This window comes from Amaranthus tricolor, chromosome 9, assembly GCF_026212465.1.
Source record: "Amaranthus tricolor cultivar Red isolate AtriRed21 chromosome 9, ASM2621246v1, whole genome shotgun sequence".
Taxonomy (NCBI): Eukaryota; Viridiplantae; Streptophyta; class Magnoliopsida; order Caryophyllales; family Amaranthaceae; genus Amaranthus; species Amaranthus tricolor.
Genome location: NC_080055.1, coordinates 27,173,118 through 27,183,991, shown reverse-complemented (window position 1 = coordinate 27,183,991; position 10,874 = coordinate 27,173,118). Strand labels below are relative to the sequence as shown.

At 29.9% G+C, this 10,874-nt stretch overlaps 2 protein-coding genes across 2 annotated transcripts; both read right to left on the bottom strand.

Annotated features, from left to right (window-relative positions):
- Positions 1–5,137: 5,137 nt before the first annotated feature.
- Positions 5,138–6,147, bottom strand: LOC130823780 (pathogenesis-related protein PR-1-like). The gene has a single exon (XM_057688550.1). The coding sequence runs from the start codon at positions 6,055–6,057 to the stop codon at positions 5,539–5,541; it is 519 nt and encodes a 172-aa protein (XP_057544533.1). The 5' UTR covers positions 6,058–6,147; the 3' UTR covers positions 5,138–5,538.
- A 1,962-nt stretch (positions 6,148–8,109) lies between these two features.
- On the bottom strand, positions 8,110–10,216 carry LOC130823781 (uncharacterized). Its single transcript, XM_057688551.1, has 5 exons — positions 10,060–10,216; positions 9,810–9,924; positions 9,600–9,703; positions 8,541–8,672; positions 8,110–8,448 (listed from the first exon to the last, which is right to left on the bottom strand). The coding sequence occupies exons 1-5, from the start codon at positions 10,060–10,062 to the stop codon at positions 8,422–8,424; spliced, it is 381 nt and encodes a 126-aa protein (XP_057544534.1). The 5' UTR covers positions 10,063–10,216; the 3' UTR covers positions 8,110–8,421.
- Between the last annotated feature and the right edge of the window lie 658 nt (positions 10,217–10,874).

The following is a 10,874-nucleotide window of genomic DNA, read 5'->3' as shown; positions in this document are numbered from 1 at the left end:
CTGGGTGAGCGTCTTCTTCATATCACATTAGTGTTCTTTTCCCTCTTCTTTTGTGCTTTCGTGTTCTTCTATCTCTTCTCGTGGAAAATCGTAAGTCTCCTCTGGAATCACCCCTGTAGAACCTTAAGTCGCCTTTGAACTCACCCCTGAAGAAGAAGAACTCGCGATTGAAGTCACCCTTGAAAAACCATAACTCGCCTAGTTCTTCACATCTGAGAATCCCCAAATCCCCTTACAAATCGGGTTCTAAGATTGAGTTTAAGGGTTTTAATGATAGAAACCCTAGATCTGGGCTGTCATCGTTTGAGGATGAATATTTTGATTATTATGCTGACTCAACTTCTATTGAGACTGATCCTAAATGAGGAAGACAACTTGACTCTGAGGGTGAACCCATTTACACACCTGAGCCTAAAATGTATCCTGATCGTGAATATTCTTCCGCTGATGCTGTATTTTCGAATACTGATTGTGAAGAAGAGGATTGGCTTGATATGTTGGTCCTTTCTCAAGTGAGTTTCTGTTCTTGTAGGTGCATGTTGGTATTGACTGATGATGATTAAGTCGTTTTTTTGATGCATTTTTTTCCTTTGCTTTGTGAACTTCGAGTGAGAGCAATATTTAACCAACTAAAATCGAACATAGGGGGTTTGGATTGTTTTCCAACATTTTAAGCGCCAAGACGTTCGATTTCAACTCAATGATTTGAAAAAAATTATCTAATTTACCTGAGAGTACTGCAAACAACCAACTTTTTCATATATATATATATATATAACCAACTTTTTCATATATATATATATATATATATATATATATATATATATATATATATATATATATATATTATATATATATGTATATATATATATATATATATATATATGAATACGAATGTTTCATTTTAAACAACATAAACGTTTTACGTTGTTGTTTAGATCTGAAACATCTCATGTTTAAGATTCCAAAAATATGTCCAAAATCAAAAGGAGTCTCATTTGAAACTTGTTGCTGTGTTTGTATGCTGTTGTTCATCTGTTGCTGGTTTGTGTGTTGTTGTTCATCAGTTTCTGTGTTGTAGATTTTCCATTCACTAGTGGAAAAAACCTCATTTGCTGCGGTTTTTTGGCCATAATATGCTGCGGTTTTGGCCCGCAGCAATAGTGATAGCAGCAAATGGCCTATTTTAAATGTTGCGGTTTAAAACCGCAGCAAAAAAAAGCTATTTGCTGCGGTCTTCTTAAAAACCGCAGCAAATAGTGTATGACTATTTGCTGCGGTTTTTAAGAAGCCCGCAGCATTTTTTTTTCTGGGTCAGAAGGCTCTCCGCGTGCCGCAGAGATTTGGGCGAGGCGCGGAGTTGGGTCTGTCTGCCTTCAAATTTATTCTTCACTCTTTTTTTTTTTTTGCTTTTTTTCGTTTAATAGTATTAAATAATCCAATAATGTAGAATGTAATAAACAATGATTAATCCAATGATAAAAATTGATAATTAAATTACATGATTATAATCTTACATGATGTCGTTTACAAGAACAATTACCCATTGAACCATTTATATTACATACATAAGTAATCATTCACATTCAAATATACAACTACATATATACATAAGTAAATTATTCACATTCAATCTACCCTAAAAATCCTAATTAATTAAAATTATTCACATTTAAATATTCAAGTACATAAATAAGTAAATTATTCACATTCAAATATAAAATACATACCTTGGTAATGAGATATGATAATTTTGTTTCTACAATAAGATTAGTATAAAAAAAGACTAAATCCTTACTAAAACACAATGACTTGAAAAAGAACAAGACTAGCTCAGATATTGTAATGCTTCTATGTAATTTAATTTAGTACTCGGAAAAATTTTTGTAGTTTCGAACGATTATTGTACGCGTAGGACTTATTTATGTAATTTCGGTTTTAAGTAGACGAGCGATGTAATTTTAGTGTTGAACTGAAAAAAATTCCAACTATTGATGTTAAAAAAATTCAACTCTTAGATTTGGTTAAAAAGTCCAAGAAATTGGTGGGAATCATTAATTCATTAATCTTTGCAATTAAAAACACATAATACCACTCTCTCTCCTACCCTTAGGGTTCCATTTTGACTCTCCTTAAAATCCGTGAAAAGTCAAATGAGACTCCTAAGAGGAATAGGAGGGAGTATATAGATAGGATGGGTCGGACTGGCACGCAGGATCCGACACAATCTAACGCTTGGCCCAACACAACGTGAAAACTGAAGAAGTTGGCTTTGTGCGTGCCACAAACCTCATATAGGGAAGTTGGAACACAATTGTCCATGGCACGATCATGCCTGGCCCCATGGGTCGACCCATTACATCACGATTCAAAACACAAAATAATATCTAATGCTAAATTTTTAACTTAAAGTTAGTGATAAATGACATTTAAACTCAAACTTTATCACATCGATGGTTGAAACACAAAAAAATATTATACTCCTCTGTCTCTTTGAGTTTGCTATTAAAAGTCATATTTTTACACTTAAAATGTCACTTTTAGTAACAAATTAAAAGAAATATAACTTTTATCACATCAATCATTAAAAATCCTAAAACTATCTCTTTGAGTTTGCTACCGAAAATTATATTTATTCTCACAACAAGACACTCTTTTAATAACAAATTCGGAAAACACGAAGTATACTACAAAATTCTTGATCAGATAATATTGTTAGCTTTCTTATAGAATTACATTCCTAGTATGTATTTATAATTTCAACCAAATATTGTTTAGTTGAAAATTTTAACAGTTGATTCAGGACATGTAAAAGGTATCTGAATGTACATAACTTCTGAACTAAAATGTTTTAAATATTAGTTTACATTACTTTTTATTTTGGTTTATTAATTATTTATAGACCTTAAAATTTTTAAAAATATATAAAATAAACACCATCATAAATATTTGAAAATTGTGATTGATAGCTAAGCGATAACAAGTTAAAAAGCAGTAGATAAGTGTTTCGCTTAACGAAAATGATTAGTCCAGTTGAATAATAAGTAAGGATTTCAACTAGTGTTGTGAGAGCCCATCTCTCAAAAAGATAGATCTCAAAATAAGAAGTTTATATTTTTATTTTCTATTTAATTTATATTAATTAGGCTATTTATCCTATAAATCTAATACGTCTCTTGAAGAAACCGTCTCTCACAACAATTTGTGTTTATTATTACACTAACGAATTGATGTAACCTAATTATTCATATACAAACTATATTAAAGATAAGATTCCTTGAGATCCTACAAATAGTGGTAATCAAAATTTGAAATAACAACCATTTAAGACCAAATTCAATGACAATGATATCAAATTAAAATTTAATTCGTGCAAGCTAATGCCACTAATCCCCTAATCTAAGTGTCTTTCAAATTGAAAAAGTTTAGTTGCAATCTAGCTTTAAGTATCTATAATTAAACCAAATATATTACTTAATTTTAATGAAAATATTTATTTGTTGATTTGTTGAATATACGTATTCTTGTACCTTTAGGATTTTTGGGCAGAAAAAAATATAATTGCAATAAATGTTATTAAGATTAACAACTTTATTAATAGATTGTTTCTTTTATTTAATTGGTAAAATAAAATACCTTGTAGGATCATCTAATAAATTTTCTACTTCCAAAAAAATAAGTTTTACTATGATGTAATTAATAAGTCAATATAATAAAAAAATTTGAATTTTATGTAGACTATAAAGAAAGAACGAATTTAAATAAAATAAGGTATTAGAATGTGAAGCTATAGTTAAAATTAAATTATAAGAAACTTTTGAAATGATTACAAAGAAATATATATATATATATATATATATATATATATATATATATATATATATATATATATATATATATATATATATATATATATATATATATATATATATATATATATATATATATATATATATATATAAACGACCAAAAAAGTTTGTATCTTAATCGGCAAAGCAATCATCTAATAAATGGTACACTCGCGTGTACACAGTAAGTCCATTGTGGTATCGGAAAGTCCAATATAAAGTGTACACTAAATACAATCTAAAATCATATAAGAAGGATTTTAAAGTGAAAAGGTTTGTAAGAATTTTTTGTTAATCACTATATAAAAAGATAATATTTTATAAAATTAAAACATTCTTTTAATTTATAACATAGTATCTAGGCTGTGGTTTTATAAAATTAAGTGCTTTTGGTTCGATTATAACATTAGATTTTTTTTTATTTTAATTAAATCAAGAATGTAGAATGGTTCTTACCTTTCTCATTTTGAACATCCTTCTTATTGAATACCTCCTCCACTAAATAATACTTCATATAAAATGGTGAAAATATTATCCAAAATTTAAATGTTACAAATTGATAAGAACCGACCAAAATAAATAAATAAAAAGAAACGGCAAACTTAGTATTCACGTTCCTCAAAGTTACACTCTTTATTAAAGAATGATAACCAATTTAATTTGAATATCGAATCCATTTTATTTTAGTATACTGAATTTTATTTGACCGACTGAAAAGACATTAAATTAATATGGTGCTTTAAGATTATACTTCAACAAAATTAAGAAACACATCAAATTGGGATTTAAAAAATACAATAGCATGAAAAATATAAACTCATGCCCCGATTTTAAGATTTCAACAAAGAAATTTTGATTCAAAATGCAAAGTTTGACTTTAAATATAACGATTCTCAAACTAGACGATGTCTAACTGAAAAGCCCGACCAAATTAAGAAAATAGGTCAAAAAAATTCAAATCACGGTTCAATTTGACCTAGTTTCTAGCGTTATCAGATCGCGTTATTTTTAAATTTATGGGTCAAAATTTCGAAAATTTGAAAAAGTTGAGCGATAAAATAAAAAAAATTAATCAAATAAGCGATAAATTAAACTTTTCCCAAAAGTAAGAGTCCAAACCCCAAAGCTGTGCTTTGGAGCTGTTCGCAGTTACTAACTGCGAACAGGTCAAAAAAGACAAAATAGTTGTTCGCAGTTACTAACTGCGAACAAAAAAAAAAAAAAAAAAAAAAAATTTTTTTTTTTTTTCTGTTCGCAGTTAGTAACTGCGAACAGCTATTTTGTCTTTTTGCTGTTCGCAGTCTAACTGCGAATAGTTATTTTGTGTTTTTTGAACTGTTCGCAGTTACCAACTGCGAACAGCTAGTTTGTCTTATATGCTGTTCGCAGTTAGTAACTGCGAACAGCTCCAAAGCACAGCTTTGGAGTTTGGACGCTTACTTTTGGGATTTGTTTAAAATTTCGCTTATTTAATTATTTTTTTTATTTTTTCGCTCAACAATTTCAAAAATTCCAAAATAACACAAACAACTCTTTACTCATTACTGATTACATAACTTTGGTCTTTGAGTACACAAATTAAGACACACATTTAATCCTTATTGAACATGTCATCAAAAACAAAATACAAAAAACTAAGTACTAAAAATTCATGGAAAAACTTGAACATTAACCATAAAAGAAGACAATTCTAGTAAGGCTGTTCACCCTCATAATTTCCGGCAGGATAATACTCACAAGTAATAATAGTATCCCCAGAATCACATATAATCTTAGAACACCCAACCAATTTGGTGTCTTTCCAAACAACCTGAGTATAATGCCCACACTGATATCCACCAATACAAGAATTATCGTCGTAATTGTACCATTGCTTCTCCGCCACCCACGCTGCCACTGCATCCGTAGCCATCCATCGCTTGCCTTGTCCCCAAAATAAATTCTCTCCGAATTTACCTGTAGAATGTATCAGTTTACACTCCTTTCGTAGCTGCCTTGAGGAGTATATTCGAGCATATGTAGCGAGCAAATTTTCCCACTTGAGAGGTGCGACTCCTACTGATTTTCGAGCTGCGTTATGGCTTTCGAGGACCTGGTTTATGAACTCGGTTGAGTTGATCTTTGCGTTCGTGGGTTTGGCTTGGTATAGGATGAGTAATAGGGAGAAAGATATAAAAAGTGAGGTTAGAAATTGCAAAGTTTTATCCATTTTAGCTTAGCTTGGCTTGTTGATTGTGTAGTTTTTTGGATTTTTTAGGGTTTGATTAAAGTCTTATTTATAGAGACATGTATATTGTTTTGCAAGGAAATTGAAGTAATTAGAAGTTGATACAAATTGTTCAGTGAAGTATTGCTTTGAGTTGAAGCCTATACACATGGATGATGTTGTAGAAGATTCAAGTTTAAGCTGCATCTTGACCAAATTTAGTTGTTTAAACAAAGCAAATGTTGAGAATCGAGTTTTGCCTATATTGGAGCATTTATTACCTTTTCCAGAAGTAACTAGGGTTCAATTCTCACTACCTTTCCCTATGCCTACTCTATTCCCAGAAAACAAAGGAAATGCCCCTAGTTAGTACAAGCCGATAATACCTTCTAACTTGGGCCAAACAAGAGACTCGTGATTACTCCCTTCGTCTTGCTCAGATTGTAGCACTTTTTTCTAATGTGAGAGATTTTGATTTAAGTGTTGCAATTTCATAAGGACAAAGGGAGTAAACTCGATAGAATAATGATATTATTCGAATCAAAGTACTGTTTAGCTTGTTTCTCATATGTTTGTGACTAGATTAATGAATTTTCTTGGCAGATTATCATCTCCGAAGCAAGTGGCCTAATGGGCTATAAAAATAAAGTACTTCTATATAATTTGGGAGCACAAATTCTTATAAGAGACGGTTTCTTTGAAATACCATCTCTAATCAGATCGGCCCATAAAGAAAAAAAAATAGAGTAAGAATAGGAGTTAAGCTTTAATGAACTGGGCTTGAGAGATGTCTCTTAGGAGACCGACTGATTTGGCAATTGATCAAAAGGGTTGACATTAGTTGATATAAAAGAGAAGGTAGTTCTTGGGATTCAGTGTCAAGATAAGCAAAAATCAGTACCATCAAGCAAGGCTAACATGCTTGCAACCTTTTTTTATCGTTGAAAGTATTATATTATTTGGCTTAACAAATGATTTAGAGTAGAAAATAAGAGTCGAAAAATGGTTTATATCTCATTGTAATAATTTTTCAATTACAATCAATATCTTCCCCTCTTCCATTCCCAACATCTTCATATCTAACTTCTTATTACAATAATTTTTCAATTAGCCAATCAACGGTTTGTATTTTGTTTACATATTTCAAGAAAATATCCTTCCATAGTTTTTTACTTTTCCACTTTTGATTTGCTTTCTAAGTAAATATAAAGTGTTTCAAAGAAAGTCAATCAATTAGTAAAGTAATCTATTAATAGATAATTTTAGATCTTCCATTAATAGTTTTACCATTAGAAAATTGAGTCTTTTAACATATATATATATATATATATATATATATATATATATATATATATACTATTTTTTGGATTTCTGGATTTTAAGGTAGACTGAAAGAAAGAAAAAATTAAATGAGAATCAAACCTATAAACCTTTGTTCGTTTTTTGTTATCCATATTTTTTAAATAAACAATTTCATAAATGGTACTTTCTTCTTTTTTTTCATACTTGCAACAATTAGACTTACTCTATTCACAAGCTATATATTACCTCTATAGCGGTGAGATTAAACCAAAGAGAAAAAGAGTATTTTTAAAGAAGTATAAGAAGTTGTATTATTGTGTTGGTTAGTGCAATAAAATATGACACTAAATAAGTACGTCAATCTAAACTAAAAATTGATGCAAACCGTGTACAACGAAGATAGTACTTTAACCTTGATAATAGAATAGAGTACAAGAAAAAATATAATCATATAAAATATTGTAAATTCATTTCAGTAATTTAATTTTTTTAAATTTTCACTCGGCACAAATACTAGCAATTTAAATAGTGCATTGCATTGGTATATTTTTAAGAAAAAAAAAAACAGAGGAAGTATATTATACAAGACACTCGAAATGAAGCAAAATCAAACATGATCGGACTTTAAATCTTAATATAGCCAAAAACGATAAACATAAAAGCACTAATCCAAAGCAATTCCTCAAGTCGAAGTCGCAATGTGACCAATGCCGAGGGAAACAAGATCGGACTTTAAGTTAAGAAGAACTCAAGTCTCAACAGAGCATAAGAAATTTATCCAAACAAATAAACTAACAAAAATGTGGCGCGGAATGGGATGAATAAACAAGTCACAAGGTTTTTTATAGATTACCACCAACAATAGACTAGACTATAAAAATAAGCTCACAGCAAAATTAAAGTTTTCCAAAACAATGATCAATTACCGAAACTAGCGAATAAAGAGACAATGAAAAAATAAAACCTCTACCATAGTTGCACAACAATTCATCAGTCAAAGCCTCCAAGGAGTAGACTTTTACAATCCAAGAGGCCCATCACTCCGAACAGGCATCCAATAACTTCTCAAATCAAGAGCTTTTCAATTGCGTCCTGTGTTTCATAACCAACGTCAGATATCAGAAAGCAGTTTCAAGATTAGTGAAGCGATCAAATGCAAAATAATGTGGAGTGACAAAAGTCACCTTGAGTTGTTGAATTTGTGATTTCAATTGACTCCCTTCGTTAGAAGTCACCGAACAGGCAATTACTGGCCTTGTAACTCCACATGCACGGCCTAGTGCTTGTTTAGAGGGCACAAACACATAAGGAACATTCTACAAATAACAAAGATGACAAATTATTGCAATTAGCAAATGGATGTGGATCACTATGCATAACTGAATTTAACATAAAACACATCACATAGATAAGAATGTCAAACCAATGATATAGCCTTCAACAGTCAGTACACAGTAACAGACTGCATGAGAGTAAATTAACTGGTAGATACTCCATCGAAAAGAGGTCAACAAGAGCACAAGTACCAAAACATGAATATTTATAATAGCAAGTATCACAACAATAATATCACCAGTTACACAATAATAGTAGGAGTAACAGAGCAAGATTATTTCAGATCAACTGCTCCCGTCGAATTAAAAAAGTTCACATGTGACAGGGATATGCTTGATGGAAACCTCATTAGGTTTATTAGGTTTATGTGCAGTCAACTCTCTCCGTGTGTGAGACATCCAAGTTACAACATTAACTGAGGTATACAATTGAAGATTGCCATCCATAATATCCTATCACCCACCTAAAATCTCACTATTGGACTAACTTTCTTCTAATAGATTTTCGAACTTAAGTTTGTCAATATATACATGAAAATTAGTGAATAAAACCTAAATATGCACTATAACATGCATATCAAACTCAAAAGATAGAAAGCTCATCTAAAACCCTGAAAACCATCATATCCTACATACCTAAAATCTCACAATTGCAATAACTTTCTTACCAATGTTCAAACTCAAGTTTGTCATTATGGATTAGAATAAAACCTAAATGTGCACATGAAAAACCATATCAAACACAGCAGAAATCCACACTAATACACAGAAAGTGAATCTCCTAGAAAATATGAATATCCTTACACCCGATGACAATCTACTTAATTCAACAATCAAATCAATGCCAGCATCACAACACAACATTCAATTGTAGAATGTTTATCAAGAATATCAAATAAACAATTATACCTTGTCTTCAGCTAACAAAGGAAGATGAAGGAGAATCTCCAAGGGCTGAGCATCAGCAGCCATAACAACAAATTCAGAAATACCCCTGTTCAACGTTTTTGTAGCTGCAATTTCAATAAACTCAACAATATCAAAAACCCAATCAATTTAAAAAAAGGCTCAAAAACCCTAAATTCGAAACGCGCCGTAAAAAAAAAGTAGAGTAAAAACCTTCGTTAGCCCCCTTTTTGAGCTGTTTGTAATTGGCAGCTTGTTGAACAAGATCCATGATTGTTATTGTCAATTGGGCATCAGCCAATGGGTATGCTTTTGGGTTTACTGCTTCCTGCATCCCAAAATTATTCAATCAAATACATTTACGTCATTAATAAACAGTTAAACTAAAAAAAAGTATAATCAAACCCTAAAAATCAAAACTTTATTGCTTGAATGAAAAAGCGGGAAAGGAAAGAGAAGGTACCATGGTGGCCGAAGGAACAATAATGAGTGAGAGAATCGGGCTAGGGTTTTTCTCCTAGAAAACAATTGAGCTGAAAAGGGTTTAAGAAAGGGGAACAATCGAAAAAGTTGAGATTTATTGGAGGGTTTTAGGTATTTTTTTGGTAAAATAAAATATATTCCAGCATTTTGGGCCCTTTATTTTAAATGAAATTTTATTAAATTAATGATATTTGCAGGTTGTATATAAATATTTTTAGTTTTTTAAAGAGAATTTAACATGAAAATTAAAAATAATTAATAAAAATAATTATTTTATGTTTTTAAAAAAGAACAAAATTAAAATTAATAAAATATAAAAGAGCATTTTATATTCCAAGGTAACTATTATATTGAATTATATTAAAAATTCACTAAATTCTTTCATATATATATAGCCCTAAAAATTATATATATCAATCTCCTTGTATTATATTAATTAGAACACAAAATACCTACGTGTTCAAATGTCTAGAACATAGATTTTTCATTATTATTAGTAGTAGTAGTATAGTATTTTATATATAAATAAATTAACTTGATGTAATATTTGAATAATACAGATTTTTCATTATTATTATTAGTATCTTATAAATAAACAAAATTGAGAAGTATAAGTTCTGAATAAATATTTTTATGATAGATAATATTTTTTTTAATATTTATAATGAAGAATATGTTGCTTAATATTAATGGAAGTATATAATTTTTAGTTTATTGTACATTTGTATTTTATTCTTAGGATTTTTGAAAAAAAACAAATAAACACATTTAAGGAGAAAAATATGACATATTTTA

Excerpts from the sequence above, each read along its gene's own strand:
- LOC130823780 (XM_057688550.1), bottom strand. The coding sequence starts at position 6,057 with ATGGATAAAACTTTGCAATTTCTAACCTCACTTTTTATATCTTTCTCC.
- LOC130823781 (XM_057688551.1), bottom strand. Across the intron at positions 9,704-9,809 it reads CAAAAAGGGGGCTAACGAAG|CTACAAAAACGTTGAACAGG; the intron begins GTTTTTACTCTA and ends TTGAAATTGCAG. Across the intron at positions 8,449-8,540 it reads CACAAATTCAACAACTCAAG|GACGCAATTGAAAAGCTCTT; the intron begins GTGACTTTTGTC and ends TATGAAACACAG.